The sequence below is a fragment of the Pelodiscus sinensis genome, chromosome 6 (assembly GCF_052426305.1).
Source record: "Pelodiscus sinensis isolate ZL-2025 chromosome 6, ASM5242630v1, whole genome shotgun sequence".
NCBI classification, from domain to species: domain Eukaryota; kingdom Metazoa; phylum Chordata; order Testudines; family Trionychidae; genus Pelodiscus; species Pelodiscus sinensis.
The window spans coordinates 60,776,054-60,803,906 of record NC_143057.1 but is presented as its reverse complement, the minus strand read 5'-3'; the positions used below and the strand labels follow the sequence as shown (position 1 = coordinate 60,803,906).

At 42.5% G+C, this 27,853-nt stretch overlaps 1 protein-coding gene across 2 annotated transcripts in view; it reads left to right on the top strand.

The window, feature by feature from the left end:
* The window catches only part of KCNN2 (potassium calcium-activated channel subfamily N member 2), a 124,255-nt gene that overhangs the window by 70,421 nt on the left and 25,981 nt on the right, over nucleotides 1–27,853 (top strand). For both annotated transcript variants that reach the window (XM_075931993.2, XM_089779294.1), the window contains exon 5: nucleotides 8,732–8,873. In XM_075931993.2, coding sequence (XP_075788108.2) covers nucleotides 8,732–8,873 — 142 coding nt within the window. The remainder of the gene's footprint in view (nucleotides 1–8,731; nucleotides 8,874–27,853) is intronic.

Here is a 27,853-nt window from a genome sequence, read left to right as displayed (position 1 = left end):
AATCCAAATTTGCCCTCATTTTACCTAGTTTAACTTGGTCATTTTTAAAGATAAGTGTTTTATAATGTGGCCGCTCATTTTTGTAGATAAAATGCTTATAGAGTATCTCTGAACACTTCTTCTTACTTGACAATCTCATACAATAACAATCTGAGTCAGACACAGTTTGACTGCACATGATTTCTGAAATGACCCAGGTTTTAAACATAAGAACATCCTTACTGGGTCAGACCAAGGGTCCATCTAGCCCAGTATCCTGTCTTCTGACAGTGGCCAATGCCAGATGCCCCAAAGGCAGTGAACAGAACAGGAAATCTTCAAGCAATTCCTCTTCCATCACCCATTCCCAGTCTCTGACAGAGGCTAGGGACACCATTCCTACCCATCCTGGCTAATAGCCATTGATGGACCTAATCTCCATGAATTTAGCTAGTTCTTTCTTGAACCCCGTTAAAGTCCTAGTCTTCACAACCTCCTCTGGCAAGAAGTTCCACAAGTTGACTGTGCACTGTGTGAAGAAAAACTACCTATTAATTTCATTTGGTGACCCTTAGTTCTTATGTTATGGGAACAAGTAAATAACTTCTTCTTATTCACTTTTTCCACACCAGTCATGATTTTATACACATCTATGATGTCCCCTCCCCCTCAAGTCTCCTCTTTTCTAAGCTGAAAAGTCCCAGTCTTTTTAATTTCTCTTCACATGGCACCCATTCCAAACCCCTAATCATTTTTGTTTCCCTTTTCTTAACCTTTTCCAATGGCAATATATCTTTTTTGAGACAAGGTGACCACATCTGTATGCAGTAGTCAAGTTGTGGGTGTTCCATGATTTTATATAGAGGCAATGACATGTTCTCTGTCTTATTCTCTATTTGTTTTTAAATGATTCCTAACATTCTGTTTAATTTTTTGACTGCCGCTGCACGTTGAGTGGATGTTTTCAGAGAACTATCCACAATGACTCCAAGATCTTTCTCTGGAGTAGTTGTAGCTAAATTAGTTGTATGGATAGTTGGGATTATGTTTTCCAATGTGCATTACTTTACATTTATCCAGGTTAAATTTCATTTGCCATTTTGCTGCCCAATCACTTAGTTTGGTGAGATCTTTCTGAAGCTCTTCACAGTCGGCTTTGGTCTTAACTATCTTAAGCAGTTTATTATTACTTGCAAATTTTGCCACCTCACTGTTTACTAGGGATGTTAAGGAGTAGTCGACTAGCCAATAAGCATTTGCTTATAAGATAGCCTGTTGACTAGTCCATTCTTCCCTCTCCCTTTGCTGCCTCTATAGAATAGAGGCAGCAAAGGGGGGGCAGGCAGAAGGGGTACTTCAAAGCAGCAGCATTGCACAGCTGATCTGGGGATCAGCTGTGCAGCACTGCCGCTTTGAAACCCCAAGGCAGCATTTAAAAGGGGCAGCCGCCGCACAGCTGATCTGTAGTTTGGCTGTGTGGCACTGACCTTTTAAAATGCCGAAATGCCATGGAGCCCGGGGTCAGCTGACCCCAGGCTCCATGGCTGTCCCTTTGAAATGCCGAGGCGGTGTTTCAAAGGGGCAGCTGCTGCACAACTGATCCTGAGCTCATCTGTGCAGAGCTGCCCCTTGGAAATGCCAAGGTGGCATTTTAAAGGGGCAGTGCTGCACAGATGAGCCAGGGATCAGCTGTCTGGCAGTTGCCCCTTTGAAACGCTGCCTCAGCATTTTAAAGAGGCAGCGCTGTGGAGCCTGTGGTCAGCTGGACTCCCCAGCTGATCCCAGGCTATACGCAGCATTTCCCCAGAATGGCATGCAGTGCAGCATGGAGCTCAGGGTCAGTGGTGGACTCTGAGTTCCCCGCTGACCCTGGGCTCCATGGCTTTGAAATACACAAGAGCCCCCGCTGGGGACTCACTCTTGTACATTTCAAACCAGGCACCCGCATGCAGCCCGGAGTCAGCTGGACTTCCCGCTGGCCCCGGGCTGTAGGCAGAGTTCTGCATTCCTCCTTTGAAATGTACAAGAGCTCCAGCGGAGGTTCTTGTACATTTCAAAGGAGGAATGCAGAAGTGCTTATCGACTGGTGCGACTCGACTAGTCAATTAAGTGCAATTTAATATCCCTAGTGTTTACCCATTTCTCCAGATCAGTTATAAATAGGTTGAATAGGATTGGTTCCAGTATGGACCCTTGGGGAACACCACTAGTTACCTCCCTGCATTCGGAAAACTTACCATTTATTCCTACCCTTTGTTTCCTGTCTTTTTAGCCAGTTATCAATCCTTGAAAGGACCTTCCCTTTTATCCCATGACAACTTACTTTACTTAACAGCCTATGGTGAGGGACCTTGTAAAAGGCTTTCTGGAAATCTAAGTATACTATATCCATTGGATTCCCCCTTTGTCCACATGTTTGTTGACCCCTCAAACAACTTTAGTAGATTAGTAAGGAATGATTTCCCTTTACAGAAACCATGTTGACTTTTCCCCCAACAAATTATGTTCATCTATGTGTCTGACAATTTTATTCTTTACTGTAGTTTCAACTAATTTGCCCAGTATTGATGTTAGACTTACCGGTCTGTAATTGCCAGGATCACCTCTAGAGCCCTTTTTAAATGTTAGCATCAATATTAGCTGTCTTCCAGTTATTAGGTACAGAAGCAATAATGACAATCTATACAAAATCCGCTTACACAAAACGGTTAAGACAGTTTTGTCTTTTGTATGGCTACGGTTTTATTAAACTTTGGATATGATAGCATCTAACTTGCTCACTGTCATATGTTAGAAATTTCATACTTAGAGGGAATGGATAGCAAGTGGATTATGGAATCTTTGCCATCTCAGTTGCCATTCAAAATCCTGCACAGGTTTATATTGAGTAAATTCTGTTGCCAGCTGATAGTTGTTCAGTGGCCTTTGTGCAGTGAGTTGGTGAACTTGGTAAGCTAATTCCAGCTGGTAGTCCTCACCACAATAATCACCAATACAAGTGGCTCCCTCAGCCTCTCTTAGAGTATGTCTACACTACAGAGAAGATCGAAGCTGCCTATGTCAATCTTCCAGGGCTCCAATTAGCAGGTCTAGTGAAGTCATGCTAATTTGAACTGAGAGGGGTCTTGTCAATGCCAGTAGTCCTGCTTCTAAGAGAAGTAAGGGAAGTTGACTTCCTGCAGTGTAGACAGCGCCAAAAGTCAAGTTAAAGTACTTCGACTTCAGCTATGCAGTTCACATAGCTGAAGTTGCATATCTTAATTCTACCATATTCAGTAGTGTAGACATACCATTGGTAGGCTCAGCAGAGACGGAATGAACCAAGCTCATCTGTCCTCACATTCTTAGAGGTGTTCTTTATGACAAATGTAAGGTATGTTAGTAGAAAGTTTTAACGGCCACTATACACATTATACTTATTCTATGGATGAATAGAGGGTTTCAATATCTAGGGCTGTCATAACTAAAAATGCATGTAAAAGATGTTTGAAAGGTAAAAAATTGATATTTCAAATAGAACTGATTTAACATCTCAGCTATCCTTTTTTGGTGATTATTCTCATAGATCTTGTAAATACAAAATTGCAATTTCTGGTATGCAGAAAATTGTTCTTCGCCTCTTCCATTTTTAATATAGATGGATTCACTTTGTAATTAATCATATGTACAGTGCATGCAATGTCTTAAATATAACCTTGGAATCTGCAGCTGCTCCCAGTAAAGTCAGAAAAACTCCTACCGACTTTCAAGCCAATAAATAAAGATGTACAGATCAAGATTTAGCAAAGTGCCTACGATAAGAAAGTACTTATCTTTAAGAACATAAAATAGTCTTATTGAAATGAGTAGGCTTTAAGCACATTTTTAAAGCTGAATTAATAACCTCAGAAATATGTCAAACCACAAAAATTATGAAACTGGCTTAGAAGTCACAAGATTATAAAAACTTAATGCATTTTAGGTTTTCTTTGTTTTGCCTTCTGGTTTTTGAGCATTGGGGTCACATTTCCAAATTTGTTTTCTGCAATCGTTAGGGCTAGAAAATGTTTTGTGTTTTCTGAGAGCTGACGTTCTCTTGCATGGGGAGTTTGGAAACACACTGTTTGAGGGGCTTTAATAAAAACACCAAATATCATGAGACTCATAATAAAATCGCAAAAGTTGTCAACACTGTTAAATTTAAGCATGTTCTTTTGTTCCTTGCTAAATCAAATACTTAAATAACCAGAGTGGGAAATCCCAGATATCATGCAGCTTATTGCTGAGATTTAACAAGATAAAAACATTTTAACAGGACCTTGAAGCGGCGTGCTACTAAATATAGATGCAGACAGCGTTAATATTTCATCTGAAGGCCCTTACTAATTAAGATACACCTCTCAAGTGAAACCCAAGAAATTACCATTGATAATTGCACTGTTAAAATTGTGCATCCTGACATCTCTGAAATAACTGTGCAGTGAATGTGTGCACAGTGTGAAGGAAAGTGATAGAAATGTAGCCGTGTTAGTCTGGTGTAGCTGAAACAAAATACAGGACTATGTAGCACTTTAAAGACTAACAAGATGGTTTATTAGATGATGAGCTTTCGTGGGCCAGACCCACTTCCTCAGATCAAATAGTGGAAGAAAATAGTCACAGCCATATATACCAAAGGATACAATTTTAAAAAAATGAACACATATGTAAAGGACAAATCACATTTCAGAACAGAAGGGGGATGCGGGGGGGGGGGGGAAAGGAAGGTGAATGCCAGTGAGTTAATGATATTAGAGGTGGGGAAGGGTAGATGTCTGTGAGTTAATAGTATTAGAGGTGATAATTGGGGAAGCTATCTTTGTAATGGGTAAGATAGCTGGAGTCTTTGTTAAGTCCCCTGCGGAGAGTGTCGAATTTTAGCATGAATGCCAGTTCAGAGGATTCCCTTTCAAGTGCAAATTTGAATGTCTTCTGAAGTAGGATGCAGGTTAGCAGGTCATTGAGACAGTGTCCTTTCTGGTTGAAATGACAAGCAACTGTTTTTTCTTTGTGATCCTGTCTAATGTCTGTTTTGTGGGCATTGATTCTTTGGCGAAGTGTCTGAGACGTTTGTCCAATGTACATAGCAGACAGACACTTTCGGCACATGATAGCATAGATTATATTTCTGGAGGCGCAGGAATATGTATTCTTGATCTTATAACTCACTTGGTTAGGCCCAATAATGGTGTCAACAGAGTGAATATGTGGACAAAGCTGGCAGCGGGGTTTGTTGCAAGGGAAAGTACCAGGGTTGGTATTAGTGTGGTATGTCCTGTGGTTGTTGGTAAGAATCATCTTGAGGTTAGGTGGTTGTCTATAGGAGACTATGGGTCTGTCTCCCAGAGCTTCTTGAAGTTTAGTGTCCTGTTCCAGTATAGGTTGTAATCTATTGATAATGTGTTGGACAGGTTTAAGTTGGGAGCTGTAGGTGATGACAAGTGGTGTTCTATTGTTGGTTTTCTTGGGTCTGTCTTGTAGTAGATGGTTTCTAGGTATTCGTTTGGCTCTTTCAATTTGCTTTTTTATTTCTCCGGGTGGGTAGTTGAGGTTTATAAATGCTTGGTAGAGATCCTGAAGTTTCTGGTCTCTGTCTGTGGGATTAGAGCAGATGCGGTTGTATCGAAGGGCTTGGCTATAGATGATGGATCGTATGGTGTGTGCTGGATGGGAGTTAGAAGCATGTAGGTAACTGTCTGAGTCAGTGGGTTTTCTGTAGAGGGTGGTGTCTAATTTTCCATTGTTGATTTGTACTGTGGTGTCCAGGAAATGGATCTCTCGTGTGGAATGGTCCAAGTTGAGGTTAATGGTGGGGTGTAGGTTGTTGAAATCACTGTGGAATGTCTCCAGTGTTTCTTGGCCATGCGTCCAGATTATAAAGATGTCATCGATGTAGCGTAAGTAGAGAAGGGGTAAAAGGGGACGGGAGTTGAGGAAACATTGTTCTAGGTCAGCCATAAAGATATTAGCATACTGTGGGGCCATGCGTTTACCCATGGCTGTGCCGCTGATCTAGAGGTATAAGTTGTTCTCAAACTGGAAATAATTGTGGGTGAGAACGAATTTACATAGGTCTGCTACCAGGTTGACAGTGGTGTCCTCTGGGATAGTGTTTCTAATTGCTTGTAATCTGTCTTCATGTGGGATGTTGGTATATAGAGCTTCTACATCCATGGTGGCAAGGATGGTGTTATTGGGGAGGTTATCAATGTTTTGTAGTTTCCTTAGGAAGTCAGTAGTGTCTCGGAGATAGCTGGGGGTGTTGGTTGCGTAGGGTTTGAGGAGAGAGTCTACATAGCTGGATAGACCAGTAGTGAGTGTGCCAATACCAGAGATGATGGGGCGTCCAGGGTGTCCAGGTTTATGGATCTTGGGAAGCAGATAGAAAAATCCTGGTCGGGGGTCAGAAGGTGTTTCTGTGTGGATTTGTTCCCGAGTAGCTGTAGGGAGGCTTTTAAGGAGACAGAGTAATTTCTTTTGGTATTCCGAAGTAGGATCAGAGGAGAGAGGTTTGTAAAATGTGGTGTTGGAGAGTTGTCTGGTTGCCTCTTGGTTATAGTCGGCCTTATTCATAATGACCACAGCACCACCTTTGTCAGCTGGTTTGATTATAATGTCCAGGTTGTTTTTGAGACTCTGGACGGCATGTTGTTCAGCGTGGCTGAGATTGTGTGTCACTTGTTGTTGTTTACAAATAATGTCAGTCTGTGCGTTGTTGCGGAAGCTTTGTATATAGAAGCTTTGTATATATATACAAATCCAGATTGTAATTCCGACCGTCAAGGGGAGTCCATATAGAGTTATTCTTCCTTTTGTGTTGATAGGGGGATCTGGTAGGTCAGATTGGTGTTCATTGGTGGTTTGGAAATATTCTCGGAGGCGGAGGCGGTGAAAAAAAGCTTCAAGGTCACCACAAAATTGTATCCAGTTTGTGGGGGACGTGGGGCAGAAAGAGAGACCCCTGGATAAGACAGACTCTTCTGCTGGATTGAGTTTGTAACTGGAGAGGTTAACAATATTATCCGGTGGGTTGAGGTTGTTGCTGTTGTAGCTTGTGGTGTGGAGCAGTTTGGAAAATTTATTGTCTTTTCTTTGTTGTAGGGAATAGAAGTGTGTATAGTAGATTTCTTGTCTGGTGGAACAAAAGTCTTGCAAGGTGTCAGTCGGTGTGGATGTTTGTCCTGAGATGAGACTCTCTAAGTTAGAAATGTCATTCTTGATGTTTTTCTGTTTCTTGTATAAAATGCTTAGCAGGTGATTCCTTAATTTTTTGGACAGTATGAGGCAGAGTCTTTCACTGTAGTCAGTACAGTATGTTGATCTTAACGGATTGTTCACTTTCAGTCCTTTGGTGTGAAGGAGAGCGCTTTTGATATATTCCCTGTGCAATCCTAGCTTATTTCTGCAAGCATAGGAGACTTTGTAGGAAGCAAAACTAAGGAAATTGCTTTTGTGGTAGGACAGTGAGCTTGTAAATCTCATAGAACATAGCTCCACCTGTTGTCCTTGTTCCCACCGAAGACAGTGGCTTGGAGTAGGCCATGGGGAAGGCAACACCAGAATATAAACCACTTATGCCGGGCAGCCTAGCAGCTGTGGGGTTACTTTAAAGCTGCAGTATTATTGAGGAAGGGTCTCTTCTGGTGCTCCATTTCATTCAGACTGTGCACTGGCAACAAGTTTTGATCTGAAAGCAGGTCCCACTGGATTCACAGCTGATTGTAAAACAAGGACACAATTGGATTATTTAGCCTTCTCTCTTTGGAGGGGGGAACAATTGTGTTGTTCTAGGATATTTTAACATCACTGCTGCCCCACTACTGTACTGTCAGGGTGTCCCTTATACACGGGAGCCTGACCCACCTCCCTACCTTCAGGTTGTCCCTTATCTGCTGGGTTGTTGGCTCCTAGTTCCTGGAGCCTGGCTAGAACCCACCACCCTTGGCTCCCCAGGCCAATACCTTAGCCCCTGAGTCACAAGGGAACCTTCCGTACCACCCTCCTGTCAGGACAAGCCTTATGCACTGGAACTCGCTGCACCTCTCTACGTTCGGAAGGTCCCTACTTGATTTTAACAAAAAATAATATTTACTTTTCTAACAGGAAGCTTTCATGGTCAAGTAGAGATTCATGTCAAGGCAGCAATATGCTTATTGCTATTTTCAAGGTAGCAAAGTAGACTGAAGGTGCCAGAGTGTTTCAGTTTATTCAGTGACGATATGTCAATTTAATAGTGAACTGATGCTTATAGGGCTATGCTAAGGCCAGTCACTGGAGAGATGAACAGAGTTCCCTACCCTCAGCCCATCCATGCATCTGCCAGCCACCTACAGAGCTTCTCTGCTTCTTCCGTATAGTCAGCAGATTATGCTGGCTCCACTGCATAGTTGGTTTCAGCACCTGCAGAATTTGTCTCCATTGAAGTGATTATATGGGCGGGAGGGGGAATTCTTCAGCCAAGAACTCATCATATTAGATAATAAATAACACAGATAAATACCTGGGCTGTGGGATCAGCTGATTTTTGTTGCTTGTCTAAGTTTTATATAATTTTGCAACTGCTTATCCCAGAAACAAAACAAACAAACAAACAAACAGAAAACAACAACCAAAACATAAATTGCATTATAGCTTTGAGAAAGAACAGCTGAGACATACATCATTGATGCTAGTTAAAGCCCCCTATCAAAGCAAAATATTTAGTAGAAGTATTTATGATGCTTCCTTCTTTCAGGTACCATGATCAGCAGGATGTTACTAGCAACTTCCTTGGAGCCATGTGGTTGATTTCAATAACTTTCCTATCCATTGGATATGGTGACATGGTACCTAATACATACTGTGGGAAAGGAGTCTGTTTACTTACTGGAATAATGGTAAGTGTTCCTGACTTTCTTCACTAATTTTCCCATATGTTCAGTTAAATAGATTCTAACAAAAGATTCTTGGGTTTAAAACAACGCTTCTTGTAGGTGATATAAAATGCTTACCAGTTCTTCAGTATATGGACTACTTTGGGCTACTCCCTACATCTTTTATTCTGGCAGTAAATGAGAACATTTGTGTTTTTATATGCAAATTCAGATCTTTAGCGTGAAACATGGACTCTAAACTTCTGTAATCCTGATAATCAGAGTCTCAGTAGAGCTTGTCTCTGAAGATCATGCTTTAGTGAGAATACCCTTTTTATGGATCTTAATTTGTTTGGGTATATGTATGTAGAACAGTAATAATAGCAAAACTATTTTAGCATACTATACTATACTATAATATAATATAGCAAAAAATTCCTAGGTCTATTTCTTTAAAATTACAAGTTATTTATGTAGAAAAGCTACCATGGCTAGTCTTCCATATAACACATTCTATTGTGCATGAGTTTTCTAAGGTAGTCCATATATATATATATATCTAATTGCTTTAAGCAGACTTATATAATATGTTTACCATAAGTAAAATGCTAATATGCTATTTATTATGATACTGTACTATATTGCTAGAGTTGTACCTAATGTTTAATTTTAATATTTGGCTAATGAGCTACAACTGACAATGGTATTTGGTGAAGGGCAAATGTTGAGAAGAGCAATAAATGACAGTCACATGTGTTTCATTTGATCTTATTTTGCAGCAGAATGTTAGTATTGGCCCCGCAATTCTTATTCATGAAAGTGCCCATTAAATGTAATGTATGCCCAAATCAACACCAGTGGTCATCTAACCTCATATATTGTAGTTATATTTTTCTATTACTAAAATAACTTTTTGTTCTTGTGTACACACATAATAAAAAATACACAGCTTAGACATCTGCCTTTTCCTAAACAGGTGTTGGGATTTTGGCTCAGATCTAATGATGACTAAGAGTTGTTTTCTAAAGGCTGCCTTTTTAGTATAGCTATTCTGGCAAATAAATTCATCTGGAAAGAATACCTTTTTCTTTTTATAGAATGATATATACTTCTGTTTTTAAAATATTAAGTAGACTAATGCACTCTGAAAGGCTTGGAGATTTTATGCCGACTATTCTTTGGTTTAGGATAGATTTCTTGTCATAGACTTAGAGTGGTTGAGATAATAAGAAAGTCTCCATGCCTTTCAGCAAAGTGCACCGATAGTAGCAAATACAGATTATATTAAAATACAATTTTCCATTTAGTCTTAAAACACAGCCTGGAAGAGCAAGGAGTGAAACTGAAAGCTTCCATAGAGAGTATCAAGATGCAAGCTCAAATTTGCCATCTTCCAGGGTGCTTCACTGTCCTCCCCTGTACAAAATGGATTCTGATAGCAAGGAGGAGACTGGATGAAGAATTTGACATAGGGGAATCAGACATCTGGGCTACGTCTACACTGGCCCCTTTTCCGGAAGGGGCATGTAAATTTCACTAGTCGTCGTAGGGAAATCCGCGGGGGATTTAAATATCCCCCGCGGCATTTAAATAAAAATGTCCGCCGCTTTTTTCCGGCTTTTAAAAAAGCCGGAAAAGAGCGTCTAGACTGGCCCCGATCCTCCGGAAAAAGTGCCCTTTTCCGGAGGCTCTTATTCTTACTTTGAAGTAAGAATAAGAGCCTCCGGAAAAGGGCACTTTTTCCGGAGGATCGGGGCCAGTCTAGACGCTCTTTTCCGGCTTTTTTAAAAGCCGGAAAAAAGCGGCGGACATTTTTATTTAAATGCCGCGGGGGATATTTAAATCCCCCGCGGATTTCCCTACGACGACTAGTGAAATTTACATGCCCCTTCCGGAAAAGGGGCCAGTGTAGACGTAGCCGAGTAGTGTAGGAAGAAGAAGGGAGAAAAGACGCACCCACTAGCCAGGAGAGGGATTGGAAGGAAGCAGTCTCCCACTCCTTTTCAGAGATGAAAAGCAACAGCAGCTGATTGGTTCATGTTACAAGTATTAAAGAAGGATAAAACATTACCTCTTCCTATGCATCATCTTTTCCTAAGAGTTTGATGAACTACTGAGCCAAACTTTGGTTTTAAATTAATCTGAATATGCAATTCAAAGCACATTTTGGAACATGGTTGTTATTTGCAGTATGAAAAGTCCTTTTGTGCAGAAGTAAATTTTGTAAGGAACTTTTATGAAGGGCTTCTTAGACTCAGAAAAAAGGGATGGTAAGCACACTGGTGTTGGTGTTGATCTCATGTGACACCAGTGAAGTTTCCACTGATTTATGTTCCACTGATTTAATGTCAGAGCAGCATTAGAGACTCTTTTCTAAGACTTTGATGGTTAAGGGTCTGTTGTATAACTATCTTGTGCTGAGAACATGGTAAAAATTAAATCATGAAAAACAGACTCTAAATTATTGCAAATACCTTTCTCCGTACTCATATTAATCACACACTAAACTGGAATGATCAGCAATACAGGCAGTCCCCGACTTACGCAGATCCGACTTATGTCGGATCCGCACTTACGAACGGGGCTTTTCTCGCCCCAGAGCTCGCGGGCGGCGGGACTGCCCAGAGCGCACCAGTTCCGCCACCGCATTCTCCGGGGCGAGAAAAGCTGCTCCGGTCTCCCTGGTGTGCTGGGGGGGACTCCCCAGCACAGCAGGGAGACCTGAGCAAAGCCGCACAGGATGCGGGACCCCGCTGCCCGTGCAGCTTTGCTCCTTTGCCCCGGAGCAAAGCCGCACAGGCAGCGGTGTCCCCCGCCTCTGTGGCTTTGCTCCTGTCTCCCTGCTGTGCTGGGCGGGGAATCCCCCCCAGCACAGCAGGGAGACCCGAGGAAAGCCGCACAGGCGGCAAGACCCTGCTGCCCTTGCGGCTTTGCTTCTTTGCCCCTGAGTCCCCCCCCCCCCCCGAGCAAAGCCACACAGGCGGCGGGGTCCCGCTGCTCGTGCGGCTTTGCTGCTTTGCCCCGGAGTCCCACCCAGCACAGCAGGGAGACTGGAGCAAAGCCGCAGAGCCGGCGGACCCCGCCGCCTGTGCGGCTTTGCTCCAGTCTCCCTACTGTGCTGGGGGGGACTCCCCCAACACAGCAGGGAGACAGGAGCAAAGCCGCAGAGGCGGCGGGACCTCTGCACCTCCGCGGCTTTGCTCGGGTCTCCCTGGTCTGCTGGCGGGGGGAGGGGGCGCAACTAGTGTGCCCCCCCCCCTCCAGCAGACCAGGCTTTTGTTGCGGGATGCCTGGGGTAGAGCAGCTGGGGTGCTGCCGGGTTGGTCCTGTGGGGACCTACCCAGCAGCGCCCCAGCTGTTCTGTCCTAGGAGTCCAGATTCAGCCACTGTTGAAACTGATCTGCGGCTGATTCCAGGAAGCCGGGGGCAGAGCAACTCTGCCTAGGGCTTCCTGTAGTCAGCCGCTGATCAGTTTCAGCAGCGGCTGAATCTGGAGCCAGTTCCGACTTACATACAAATTCAACTTAAGAACAAACCTATAGTCCCTATATTGTACGTAACCCGGGGACTGCCTGTACATATAATTCTGAGAATGTGATTCCACTGCCAGCATAAAACAGTTTATTTTAGTTGCCTTTATTGTTTTTGATGAAAAATGAATTAAATTACCATTTAATTTAGTGTTTGCATATGGAAAGTCACACACAGTTGGAGGCTAGGCCAAGCAAGACTCCTTTTGTCCCATAAAATTCTTAGAAAATATGAAGAACATAGTCAAAGGCATGAAGTAAATAATTAAAAATTCTCCAGATACATTAAAAGCCCTAAGCCTTCAAATGTGACTGATACAGACAGTCTCAGATAGGATGGTAATGTGTGTGATGGACAGACTGTAAACATTCTAAACTGCTGAAAAGGAGAGAGGCAATTGAAAAAAATGGTGATATTAAAATAAGATAATATAAAAGTTCCTGCTCCAGCAACACTTTTAGGGGAAGTTGAATTTTGGCTCTGACAGACAGACATCTTTCGAATGGAGCAAATGGATAAAATCTGGTTCTGTAAATATAGATTTTTGTGTGTGTGTGTGTGTGTGTGTGTGTGTGTGTGTGTGTGTGTGTGTGTGTGTGCTAGGATTCTGAAGGCTGTACAGATTAAAATAGTATGCACTTATGAGCATGTGATCCTTATTGTTGAATCCCGAGAGCAAGACCCTATAAGACTTTGTCATAACTCCTTAAAAACTGTAATTCTTTCTGAAGTCTGGAAAGCTACTAATTTTTTGTCTCTTTTGGGAGGAAAAAAGCAAGATTCCAAGAATTACCGACTGGTAAACCTCACTTTAGTTCTGTAGAAATGATTAGGAGTCCTGTGGCACCTTATAGACTAACCGAAGTGTAGGAGCATAAGCTTTCGTGGGCAAAGACCCACTTCGTCAGATGCATGTAGTGGAAATTTCCAGAGGCAGGAAATTGATTGGTAAATTGATTGATTGATTGATTGATAGAAATGATTGGTAATCTAATTAAAAGATTGATTAGTACAACACTTAAATACATCCAAATAAGGTTAATCCATCAACATTTCTATGAGGAAAATCATGATGATAACCTTTTGAAAAAAGGGCAATAAAGTAGTAGATAATTGTGATCTGTACCTAATTGAATTGGGTTTTGGGAAACTCTGGCTGAAGAATAGATAGAAAAATATTGTTGCTAATGGAAATCTATTTAAGTAATGGGAGGTGTTTATTGTGAGTGGATGCAAGAACAGTTATGGAGTACCCAGGAGTTAATACTGGGAATAGTCTAATAGGGTACGTCTACACTACAGCGCTAATTCGAACTAACTTAGTTCGAATTAGTTAATTCGAACTAAGCTAATTCGAACTAACGCGTCTAGAACTAAAAACAAGTTCGAATTAGTGTTTTGCTAATTCGAACTAGCATGTCCACATTAAGTGGACCCTGAACAGGGCTTAAGGATGGCTGGAAGCAGTGCCGGTAGGGCATCAGAGGAGGACTTAGAGCGTGGAGATGATGTCTCAGGCTAGCCGAGGGCTGTGCTTAAAGGGTCCCGACCCCCACCCCAGACAGACAGTTCTCAGGGGTGCCCCGCTTGAAAACCAGTCCTGGCTTGGAGTGCCCGGAGTGCCCACACTGAGCACATCACACCACTCGGCCATCAGCCCGGCTGCACTTGCCGCAGGCTGCCATCTGGGGAGAGGGGGCAATTGGGGGGCTGCAGGAGAGCTTCCACCCCCAGAAGCCCGCAGAGCCAGCCCTGTCCTCCCCATCAGGGGCTCGTGCCCCATTCCTCCCTCACCTCCTTCCACTTACTCTTCCCTAGCCCCTTTTCTTGATGTACAAAATAAAGGACAATTGTGTTCAAAAATGGAATCTGTCTTTATTGAACAAAACTGGGGGAGACTGGGAAAAGGAGGTGGGAGAGGGGAAGAGAGAGGCTGGGAGAGCGGAGGGCCACTAAAATGATCAGGGGTTGGGAACAGGTCCCATATGAAGAGAGGCTAAAGAGACTGGGACTTCTCAGCTTAGAAAAGAGGAGACGGAGGGGGGACAGGATAGAGGTCTCTAAAAGCAGGTGTTGGGTGGAGAGGGTGCATACAGAAAAGTTCTTCATTAGTTCCCATAAAGAAGGACTAGAGGACACCAAAGGAAAGGAATGGGTAGCAGGCTTCAAACTAGTAAGAGAAAGTTGTTCTTCACAAAGCAAAGAGTCAACCTGTGGAACTCCTTGCTGCAGGAGGCTGTGAAGGCTAGAACTAGAACAGAGTTTAAAGGGAAGTGAGATCAAGTGATGGAGGTTGGGTCCATGGAGTGCTATTAGCCAGGGGGTAGGAGTGGTGTCCCTGCCCAAAGTTTGTGGAAGGCTGGAGAGGGATGGCACGAGACAAATGGCTTGATCACTGTCTTCGGTCCATCCCCTCCAGGGTCCCTAGGGTTGGCCGCTGTCAGCAGACAGGCTACTGGGCTAGATGGACCTTTGGTCTGACCCAGGACGGCCATTGTAAGCTCAGGGCTCAGGGTCGGGGGTCTCAGTGGACCCCCTTGATTTTCATGCACACCTGCTCCTGGGTGGCCAGGATGGCAGCTCTCCTGCCCAAGCCGGCCACTTTCCTGTGCCTAGTGCGGAGATTGTGGACAAGGTCCACGATGTCCGCACTAGCCCAGGCGGGTGCCCACCTCTTGCGCTCCCGGGCAAGCTCCCGGGAGCCGCCAGCCTGATCCCGGGAAGAGGGGGAGGGCTGGGGGGCATCGGGTGGCTGGCTCGATCCGTGCCAGGTGCAGGGTCTGCTGGCTGGGTGCTGGCAGGCTTGCACCTGGCACGGACACCGTAGCCAGCCCATGCCCCTTTAAGGGGTCCGGGGCCGGGAGGGGGGCATAGAGTTTCCCTGGTGTTGGCCAGAGTGGCCACCAGGGAAACCTGGGAAGCCTTAGCCTCCCACTAGTTCGAATTAAGGGTCTACACAGCCCTTAATTCGAACTATCTAGTTCGAACTAGGCTTAATCCTCGTAAAATGAGTTCGAACTAAGACATACCCATAATGACTTCTTAGAAGAGTAGACATTGAGGCTGTCTACGCTGCACCCCTTTTCCGGAAAAGGGATGCAGATGAGACAAGTCAGAATTGCAAATGAAGCGGGGGATTTAAATATCCCCCGCTTCATTTGTATAAACATGGCTGCCGCTTTTTTCCGGCTCGGGGCTTTGCTGGAAAAAAGCGCCAGTCTAGACGGGGATCTTTCGGAAAATAAAGCCTTTTCCAAAAGGTCCCTTATTCCTCTTAAAATCAGCAAACCTCCTCCAGATGGAAACTGCCAATGAACAGGAACCAAACCAACCCGATCCTCTCAGGGGTCCTTTCTTTTAAAGCTCCCTAGGCGGGAAAACACCAAAGGTCTCTAGTGCAAAGGAGTAGCGTGCTGAGTGCAAAATTAGAGCTCTTTGTGCAGACTTTGTGCTGTGTGCAACATGATGGTACTGTGTGTACAACCACGTGCAGTGTGCAACTGATAGTTTTGGTGGCAAAAGTCTCTCGGGCCTTCTTAGGTTCCATTTTGATTTCAGCTTAGTCCATAGATTCCATTTTGATTTAATGTCCATAGTGTCCATACAGCCAACAACAAGGGGCCTGGGTACCTAACCAGGAACTTTAGATTACACTGAGTGTCAGAGTGCACCTGAAGTTAGACACTGCAGTGCTGAACCTAAATTCTCTTTGTGAATCTAGCTCCAAAGAGTCATAGGAGAGAAATGTACAGCATTAGCACTCATGGGAGACGTGCATCTGATGAGAGATCACAACAGCTAGAATTACACATAATGTGGAAAGGATAAGAGATAGGGTGCATGGCAAAGCTATTAACTATGTATGAAGGGTGTAAAAGAAATTGAACAGTCCCTTCTTTTTACATCACCTCATACAAAAGATGTATTCATCTCAAGGGCCAGTAAATTTACAACAAATAAGTAGAAATACCTGTTCCTGCACATATGGTCACCTTTGGAATTTATTCTCACAGGTGGTCAGCCAGTCAATGTATCTGAATAACCAGTGCTCGACAAACTATGTAATCTATTCGCCTGTGGCGAGTAGATTACAACCCGGAAGAGCCGGGTTCGGGCGATCTGCGCATACGCAGAACAATCTGTGCATGTGCAGATTGCCGGACAGCATGGCTGGCGAGCCTTGTGAATAACTGTATAAATCCTGATAAGTAAATGTTGATTTCACTACAGCACAAACCAGCTTCACAATAATTCTGTTAATAACGATTGAGATTTACAGATAGGCAAAGTAAGGAAAGTGCTGCTTGAGAACTTTATTAGAGTTTAATTTAATGATATACATTTTGTCTGTTTTGACATTATCTTGACAATTTTTGCTTTAATGGTTACAAACTTTAACTTTTTTACTTTTAGTGTTTACTGTCATTAAATAATTATTGTTTGACCCTTCCTATAGTTTCCCACAACTTTCAGATTTAAATACTCTTAAAAAAAACCTAAAATATTTTTTTATAATTTACTAGTGGGCTGTGCCCTGTACTCACTACACTCACAAACTGCCCTCTTTCTGGTGGCTTTTGCAGCATGAGAGCAAGATGACATCATTCTGTCACCCAGCAGGAAAAACATTTTTAATATATATAGAGAGAGAATTTTTGTAGTTATGCAAGAAAAAATACTGACATCCAAAAATCCTGCTGCAAGGATTAGAAAGGAATATTTTCCTCTGACATGCAGCATTGCAGAGTAGGAGGGGACATAATGGTGGCATAGAGAGGAGGGTTTGCCTTCCTCTGAAGTATCATGTATTTGTCAATGAAAAAAGCAAGATACTGGATTTTATGGATCTATTCTGTCAGAGCCTATGTTGATAAAATAAATGGGGGAATGAAGATTGTGATAACTGCTATACTGTGTGTGACTGACCGGGCTGTGTCTGGGCACAGCTGAGGGCGTCCGCTCAGGGCGAATTGCTCAACTTCGGGGCTCCTTACAGCCCCCAGACTGGTGACCTCTCCAAACAGGCCACAAACCAGTCCCACAGAGCGCTTCAGCAACCTGCCTGAAGCCTCCCGAGCAAAACCCCTCCGACACCCCAGCAATATCTGTGCCTCAGATGGCCCCGGGCCTATACACAGGTGGGGGAGAGGGGGTCCTAGCACCCAATCCCACCTACCCCGAACAAGTTCTGTCCGGTTCCAAGAAACCAGCCACAGATCCTTGGTCAATTTACCCTCTGGATCTTACCCACAAATCACGCTGGGCCAATCCTTTAGAATCTATATCTAAAGGTTTATTATTACAATAAAGAAAAGCATGAGTGTAAGGTTGTTAAAGATTAGTACGTTACATGCACCGAATCTCCCAGTACTCGATGCAGGCTCTAGCAGAGATGTTACAGCTGCTGGTTTAAAAGTTCTTGTTGCACATCCTATCATCAGGATGGGTTCACAGGTCTTCCGGGCTCTTTGACCCCTGCAATGCTGCCTCTGGGATGAAGTGCTGAGCTGAGAACAAAATGGCATCGACCACATGGCCTCTTTATACCTCCTTCCTGGCCTCTTCTTGTATGCAGCAGGTCACCTGGTCAGAGGCCAATCTCTGTGTTTCCTGCTGGCTGCTCTCAGGTGACAGCCCCCATTCTTTGGGTGTGTCCATAGCCCATTGAGAGCCATTGTTCCACAGGGCCTCAGTAATTAGCATGTCCACAGGCTCGGCCCTGCCCAATGCTTAACCACGTGCAGGGAAATCTTCAGTGTCCATACAAGTACATGCTCATAATTGCACACACAGACATTATACAAACACAAGAACAGCATACATAGGATTATCAGATAATAAGCTTCTATTCAATACCTCACATGGCCCCCTCCTATACCATTTTTGGGGCCAACACCCCCACCTATGGGTGCATCAGTGATCTGGCTGCTCCCCTCAAGATCCAGCAACGTGACACTGTGGGATACACACAGATATCTGATGTAGCATGATTGAGGGTTGCTTTTAACCAAATAATTATCGTATGGATGCTTTGAAATGGCTAAGTTATCAATTATAATACAGGGTGGCCTGCAATAGCAAGAGACTGACCTCAGTAACTCAGGAGTTCCCTTCCGGATGTGTGTTGCTGAACCTTCTGTTTTACTGCATGTGCAGTAAAATTTATTGCAAAATTTGAATGCCATTCTTATTAAAGTAAATGCCTGTGCTGGAGAGCTCATTAAGCTTAAGGGTGAAGCAAGTGAATGTTTAAGATATTCTTAAACTGCACAGTAGAAGGAAGAAGATAGCAATTTCTTTCAGGAAAATCTTGAGACAGCACATTGAAAGGTTTGGGTCATGAACCCCTTCCTCACAGGGATGACCAGTTATCAGGAATAGTGACAATGAAGACAGTTGTGGAAAGCTGATGCTAATATACTAGTTTTCACTAGTTTTAAGAGCCAATTAAAAATTTCCAGTCAGGAGCAAGTATTCAAGCCTGTCCTTCTGATGTGCAACTCTCAAAGTCTAGTAGAAATTACAGAACAAATTCAAAATGAAATGTTCTTTGCTTTAAAAGGAGCAAACCTGACCTCCTCTCTCATAAGTACTTAAAATCTTGAAGGCCCCAGAACTGCAGTGTTTCTGCTATATGGAAAGGAGAAAGCTTTGCAAAGGCTCAACCCATGTTTCTGAACTGAGGATTTAGGACAGATCAGGGAAGGACTGGGATAGATGACTGTGAAGATACCATTCAGGTGCATGGGCTAAGGAAGCTGAAAAGGAGATGCAGCATGGATGTTCTTCACCCCACTCCCAAGCCCTGTGGGACTCCCCTGAACAAATCAAACATACTTACGGGTTGCATAAGTTGGAAGAATTTGTCCCCACATACAGTTCTCCTCTATGTTAATTAGGCCATGTGCAATTTGTGTTACAGTTAAAGAGGAACTTTTATTCTAAACAACTGTTTTCAGGTGCTCTTAACTTTCCAGAAACATTTCCCATTTTTTGGGTTGAAAGTTAATTTGTTTTTAGAGTATTTATTTTGATCTATGTTGAGAGCACTAACCAGGAAAAGAGACACATATGTGATAGGTCATTGTCACACTTTTGCAAACTTCAAGATGCATTTATTCCATAGCCCTCCTTACTTCTCTACTGCTGCTAGCAGCAGTGCTGCCTTTAAAGCGGGGCTCCAGCCAAACAGCTGCTTCTTTCTAAATTAAATGTCAGAGCTTGGTGGCCCGAGACCAGATTTCATGAAGACAAACCAGATTTGAAAGGCCACGTGATTTTCACAGCTGTAAATTTGGTATATCTCTACTTACAAAGGTTGCAGACAATACCAAGCTGGGAAAGGTTGCAAGTGCTTTGGTGGACAGGAATAGAATTCAGAATGATCTTGACAAATTAGAAAAATGGTCTGAAATAAATAGTATGACTATTTGGAAAGGAATAATCAATTGCACAAATACAAAATGAAAAATGACTACCTAGGAAAGAACACTGCAGAAAGGGATCGGGCCGGTGGGGGAGAGGGGGAGGACTACGGTATAATGGACTGCAAGCTATATATGAGTCAAAAGTGTGACACTTTTGCAAAAAAAAGGAAACATCATTCTGGGATGTATTGACAGTAGTATTGAAAGCAAGACACAAAAAGTAATCCTTCCACTCTACTCAGCACTGATGAGGCCACTGAACAGGAGTGGCCAGTTCTTGGCACTACGATTTAGGAAAGGTGGAGAAATTCAAGAATGTCTAGAGGAGAACAACAAAACTGATCATAGGTCTGAAAAACATGACCTCCAAGGAAATATTGGGAAGAAAAAAAGGTAAATTTTTAGTCTGGGGAAAAGAAGACTGAAGTGGAACACAACACTACGCGGGTATACAAAAAGCTGTTCTCCATTTTCACTGAAGACAGGACAAGAAATACTGAGCTTAATTTGCAGCAAGGGAGATTTAGAATGGGCATTGGGAAAAATGTTCTAACTGTAAGGTTAATCAAGCACTGGAATAAATTACCTAGGGAGGTTGTGGAATCTCATTATTACAGGCTATTAACAGGCAAGACAAACTCCTCTCAAGTATAGTCCAGATTATACTTAGTCCTGCCTCAGTGCCAGAGGCAGGACTAGATGACCCATATGGTCCTACAGTTCTATGATTCTAGACCTTACTTACATTTTCTTTAAAGGAAAGAAAGAGAACTAGATAAATTCATGGAGGTTAAGTCCATTAATGGCTATTAGACAGGATGAGTAAGGAATGGTGTTCCTAGCCTCTGTTAGAGGGTGCAGATGGATGGCAGGAGAGAGATCGCTTGATCATTACCTGTTCAGTTCACTCCCTCTGGGGCACCTGGCTTTGGCCACTGTCAGCAGACAGGATACTGGGCTGGATGGACCTTTGGTCTGACCCAGTATGGCTGTTCTTATGTTCTTATGAAAATAAATGCATACATATATCGGCTCAGTCCTGCTTCATTAATTCCCTCATTGTGGTGTGTACTGCAGATATGTATTGAAGCAGAAAAATATACGGTTGTTATATACAGTAACAAAAAATACTACAGACAATTAGTATCGGAAACTATAACTTTGAATTTCATGGGTTTTTTTGTATGTGTGTAGCAAAAAGAGTACCATCCCTTTAATGTAGTTTTGTGGCATTTAATATATGATCGTAGATAGGTAGTGAAGGGAAGAGAAGACAATGTAGTGGTAATGTAAACACTGATTTCAGATCTTCTTTTAAGAACCCAAAACAAGACAGTAAATAAATATCAGTTTACAGTGAACTGACATTTATGCATAATGTGCAGTGAAGTAACTAATTACTTTAAATCATAATAGTTAAAATCTAGCATTTGTTTTTTAGAAAAACTGAGCTTTATGCAGTTTAATTTTGTAACTTCTGAATATAAAAATATAGTGCCATGAGTCATGTTCAAGGAATGTATCATTAAAAGTAATCACAGAAGTTTGACTGAACTGAAAGTCAGTTTTTTTGTGTAATATTAACAAGATGAAAATAGATGGCATTGTCAGTTAAAGATTTACTCCAGGCTTTCCTTCATTTCATGTATTAAGTGTTAGTAGGAATCTTCATCATCTTTTCTTTCTTATAATTTTTAAATAGTACCCATAGTGGGTCATGGAAAAAAAGTTCTAACATCTTCTTTTTCCTGTGAGAAAAGGGAAATGTCTTTCATGCTCATCAGTGGAATGTTATATCCACTACAGACTGAACAGCTCTGTTCTGGGACTCTGGTCTGGCAACATATGAAGTCTAGCAGGGAGCATCCATGGTCCTGGGGCAGAACTGGGATGCGAGTGGAGCCAGGCTGTCATTCTGCAGGGCCAGCAACCAGGAGCCTGGGGACAGGGAGGCCAGCTGGGAGCTGAGCCAGTCCAAAGGGCTGGCAGCCCATGGAGCCGGAGGCTGGGAGCCAAACCCTGCTAGCAGGAACCCCAGCTGGTGAGCCGGGAGTGGAGATGGGCTGGTGGCCTGGCAGCCTGAGAGGCTGTCAGATGGGAACAGGGCCTGGCCGGAGGGCTGGGAGCCCAGCTGATGGGCTGAATTGAGCCAGTCCAGTGGGCCCATGGGGCTAGCAGCCAGGAGCAACTCTATGGGAAAACTGATGTTTTGTGATCTGAAAAAACATACTTTTTATTTTCCAATAATACACAACCTACAGTGCTTTGAATCTACATATGCGTGTGACTAGGTAGCAGTCTGAATATTTAGGTGGACCTGCTTGAACTGAAAACTCTTGATTTAAACTCAGTGGGTCATGTGACTGTCAGAAACTTGCATGAGTCAGTAAGAATGGCTATTATCTTGAATTAACAAAACTGATATTTCCTTCCATTTTACTGGCAGTAAGCTAGAGTCACCCTTTTTGGTCCAGGGAAAACAATTGCACCTCCTTGTTCCTGTAAAGACTTTTGCATACAGACAGAACATCTTCCGTCTCCAAGGAGAACAGACAGTTTTTCCACCACTGCTCTCTGCAGTGGATGTTAAAGCTGCAGAACCCATCAGAGACTGCATCAAAGCCCCCACTGGACAATATTGAATCAATGTATCTCTCAGTCAGTATCACCCAGCCTTTGTAGGTTTCCTGGTACAGGGTAGTGTGCACATGTCTTGCAAAATGTTAATCCCCTTTCTCACCTAATAGATTTTCTGCTGCAAGAATCGGTACTATCAGAATCTAGCCTTCTCATTTTCTCTCTCTGTCTCTTGGATCCATTTTTAAAAACTGGGCCTATTCTGTACTTACCAGGCAGTTCCTAGGGTGTCTGTAGCAATATTTAATTATATTATTTTGTGTCATTATTACTATTTCACACAATTTGCACTTTATCTAATAGTGTTGACTAAAAGACTGGTGAAAAGCAAGGGGATGTGCTCAGGTGCTACCCTAGGAGTAGAAAAAGCTTTAAATGTTTCAAATACAATGGACCAAATTCAGCTGTGGGCATAGGCAGAAATGCTAGCCAATTGTTAGCTCTGCACAACTATTGAAAAACATAGAAAGGCAATACGATTTGAGGTCACTGTTTTGGACTAGAGGATTCAGTTAATACGGTAATTATGCTTTTATATCAGCTATGCTGATCAGCACTCTAGGGTTACTCCTCCCTCCCTGTAGGCCGCTGTGATCAATGCAAAAACTCAGTGTATAAGCTTGCTATATGACTCCATTTCCTTAGCCTTGTGTCTGTCTCATGGATGGATTCCTCTTTCACCTCTCTTACATTACTTGTCTGGAGAGCTCTTTTACGTCAAGCAGGACATTTTTTTCTGGATGGTCCAATAAGCCCACCTATTAGAGAGCCAAATGAACAGAGTATCTGTTTAAATGATTACAGGCTTTTCATTTTATGCAGAGCAGCAGGAAGAATGTTGTGCCTTTTCTAGTGCTGAGCTAAATTTCCCACCAGAGCCATATGTCTGCAAAGCGGACCTTCTCTCTCCCTCAGTGGATCCCAAGGGAAATGAGCAAGAAAATGTGGCAGCTGCCTTCTCTCACTACCAGGCAAGTATAGCAGGACATTTCTGTGACAACTAGAGCACTAAAGAACACTTCTCTCCCAGTCAAGCTAGCTCAAAGTTGCCAAGAGATTTCCAGCAGAGCCAGTCATGCATAAAGTTGCTTTCATTCCCAACCCATCACCTCCACCACAGGCATTGATAGATGTAAACAATAGGTGACAGGCCTAGACTAAGCAATTGCCTACTTCATTACCAGCATTTAAATGAAATCCTGGAACCCTGTCAAAAGCAGAATCAAGAGGAAATGTCATCAGAGTTCATTCAGTGAAATCTAGAATTTCTTCAATTCCAAGTGCAAGATTTTATAGCTATAACCAAACATTGTCTTTAATGCTGCCTTCCTGGAAACTTTATCATCTTAGTTTTTTTATTTTCATTTTATCATCTTAGATTTTTTTTAACCTTTTATTTAGAGATGCCATCACTATTCTTTGGCTATCACTAAAGCTGAACCCTTACTAGCAACCTAGATCCAAAACCTTTGCACTCTGTAAATGTCCAGATCAAAATACTGCAGGTCTGGCCTTTCTTTGTGTTGTCTCTAAGGGTATGTCTACACTACCCCGCTAGTTCGAACTAGCGGGGTAATGTATGCATACCGAACTTGCTAATGAAGCCCGGGATTTGAATTTCCCGGGCTTCATTAGCATAAAGCCGGCTCCGCCATTTTTAAAAGCCGGCTTATTCGAACCCCGTGCCGCGCGGCTACACGCGGCACGGGCTAGATAGTTCGAACTATGTAGTTATTCCGAACTATCTCTACGCCTCTATGACTTAAATGGGGCCTATGTGTTGTGTAGTCTTGCTGTAATCTTTGTATTCATGCCCATCAGTGTGAAAGAAGCGATTTCCAAATATTTGCATAAATATTTGCATGTACATGCAACCACACTTAAGTTGGAGCCCTCAGCATGTGCTGAGAGTATCATTGTGGCCCCTGGGGTTTCCAAAGTTGAGTAGCCCTGCTGTAGGCCTTCAGAGTTCCAGACTGGTGCCAGAGAAAGTAAATGAGGAAGCACTATTTATTCCCTCATAACATAAGAATGTGAAATTAATAGGCAGTAGGTTTCTAACCAGCGGTGGATATAGGGCAGGCGAGTGGGGCAGCTGCCCCGGGCCACGCGCTGCAATAGGCCCCGCGCTGAGCCCAAATGGCCGCTTGAGCCTCTTGCTCCAACACAGTAGCCCGGCTGAGCGGTGCAGAACTCAACCGAGCACCACAGCGGGAGGTGAAGAGGGGTGAGGCTTTGATGTACATGGCCAGAGGGCAGGAGGTGAAGGGTGTGACAGAGGCTCCAAGTCCCACCCCCGGCTGTGTATATTACCACCCCACCCCCCTTTGCCTCCTGCCGTAGTGCTTGGTTGAGTTCTGTGCCGCTCAGCCGGGACGCTGCGTGGGGCCCAAACAGCTGTTTGGGCTCCGCGAGTGAGAGGCAGGAGGAGGACTAAGGAGAAGAGAAAGAGAGAGAGTGAGGCAGGAGGAGAAGAGAAAGAGAGAGTGAGGTAGGAGAGGGAGGAGACTTAAATACAAATGACAATTTTTAATTATTAATGCAGAATTTTGTTTAAGAATGACTTACAATATAATTAAAAATTGCCAACTAAATTAAGTTTCTATCAAATTTACCCAATTCACATTTAATATGAAAATAGCTTTCAATTTGCGCATTTGACACCTTTTTTCTATTTTTTTTCCAAATGTGGGCCCCATGAAATTGTGCTGCCCTGGGCCCCACAAAACTGTCATATGCCCCTGTTTCTAACAAGCAAAAGGAAGTATTTCTTCATACAACGAACAGTGAATCTGTAGAACTCCTTGCCAGAGAAGTTGTGAGGACCAAGACTATAACGAGATTCAACAAAGAACTAGATAAATTCATAGAAGATATGTCCATCAAAGGCTATTAGCCAAGATGGGAAGGAATGATGTGCCAGATCTCAGTCATAAACTCCTTTCCAAGCTGAAAAGACCCAGTCATGTTAATTTCTCCTTATATGGAAGCCATTCCATCCCCCTCATCATTTTTGGTGCCTTTTGCTGAAACTTTTCCAATTCCAATATATCTTTTTTAAGATGGGGCGACCACATCTGCATGTAGCATTCAAGATTTAGGCATTAAATTTATACAGAGGTAATACGATATCTTCTGTCTATCCCTTTCTTAGTGATACTCAATGTTCTGTTTATTTTTTGATTGCTGCTGCACATTGAGTGGATGTTTACAGAGAACTTCCCACAGAGACACCAAGATCTCTCCTGAATGATAGCAGCTAATTTAGTCTCCATCATTTTATACATTTAGTTGGGATTATGTTTTCCAAAATGCATTACTTTGCATTTATCAACATACTATTTTGTTGTCCAGTCACCTAGCTTTGTGTGATCATTTTGAAGCTCTTCACAGTCTACTTCAGACTTAATTATCTTGAGCAGTTTTGTGACATCTGCAAAGTTTTCCATCTCACTGTTTACCCCATTCTTTAGATTGTTTACGAATATGTTGAATAGGAGTGTTGCAGTACAGATCCCTTACGGACACTGCTAGTTACCTCTCTCCATTCTGAAAACTGACCATTTATTCCTACTCTTTGTTTCCTCTCTTTTAACCATTTATCAGTCCATGAAATACTTTCTTATCCCATAAGAGCTTACTTTGCTAAAGAGCTTTTGTTGAGAGACTTCGTCAAAGGCTTCCCAGAGATCTAAGTGGACAGGATTTCCCTTGTCCACATGCTTGATGTTAGCCTCAAAGAATTCTAATAGGTTAGCGAGGCTTTAAAAAAACATGTTGACTCTTCTCCAACAAATTATGTTCATCTGTGACATTTCTATTCTTTACTATAGTTTCAGCCAATTTTCCAGGTTCTGAAGTTAGACTTATTGGCCTACAATTGCCAGGATCATCCCTAGAGCACATTTTAAAACTTGGCATCACATTAGCTATCTTCCAGTCATTTGGCACAGAAGCTGATTTAAAGGAGAGATTACAAACCACAGTTAGTAGTTCTGCAATTTCACATTGGAGTTCTTTCAGAACTCTTGGATGAATACCATCTAGTCCTGGTGACTCATTACTGTTTAGTTTATCAATTTGTTCTAAAACCTCCTCTACTGACACCTCAATCTGGGACAATTCCTCAGATTTGTCACTTAGAATGATTCAGTTTTGGGAATCTCCCTCACAGCCTCAGCCATGAAGACTGATGCAAAGAGTTCATTTAGTTTCTCTGCAATGACCTTATTGTCCTTTAGTTCTCCTTTAGCATCTCAGTCATCCAGTAGGCTCACTGGATTTTCAGCAAGCTTCTTGCTTCCGATGTACCTACAAAAATTTGCTGTTACTTTTTTATTTAGTATTTGGCTAGCTGTTCTTCAAAAAAAATTTTTGAACTTCCTAATTATATTTTTACACTTCATTTTCCAGAGTTTTATACTCCTTTCTATTTTCCTTTCTAAGATTTAATTTCCATTTTAAAGCAATGCCTTTTTATCATTCTCTGCTTCTTTTACTTGGTTGTTAAACCACTGTGGCACTTTTTAGTTCTCTTCTTTGTTTTTTTAAGTGCCATGGTGGCAGTTTTTTGGTTCCCTTATTATGTTTTTTTTTTTTTTAAATTGAGCCTCTATTATGGTGTCTTTGAAAATTTTCCATGCAGTTTGCAGGAATTTCACTTTTGCCTTTTAATTTTTGTTTAATGAACTTCCTCATTTTTGCGTAGTTCCCCTTTCCGAAATTAAATACCACAGTATTGGGCTGTTATATTGTTTTTCTGACACTGGGATGTTATAGTCACTATTTTCAAGTGGTCCAGCAATATTCATCTCATGGACCAGATCCTGCACTTCACTTTGGACTAAATCAAGAATTACCTATCCTCTTGTGAGTTCCAGAACCAGCTGTTCCAAGAAGCTGACATTTAAGGTGCCAGGAAACTTTATCTCTGCATCTCATCCTGAGGTGACACATACTCAGTCAATATGGTGATAGTTGAAATCCCTGATTTTTACTGAGGTTTTTTTATTTTATAGCCTCCCTAATCTCCCTTAGCATTTCACAGTTGCTATTACCATCCTGGTCAGATAGTTGGTAATATATCCCTACTGCTATATTCTTATTATTAGAGTATAGAATTATTATCGATTAGAGATTCTATGGAACAACTTGGTTTCTTTAACATTTTTCCTTCATTTGATTCTATAATTTCTTTCACATATAGTTCTATTTCCCCACCAGAACAATCTGGTAATGATTGAGCAAGATTCCTGGTAACTGATTGTAGTATAGGTTAGCATTTGAATTAGAAATTTAATGATCTAGAAGCTCATTCATGTGTGTTCGAACAGGGAAGATCATGTCTAGAATGAAGATGTGAGGACGGTTCTTTTTTGTTTTGTAAATATAACTGAAACATCAACCTAC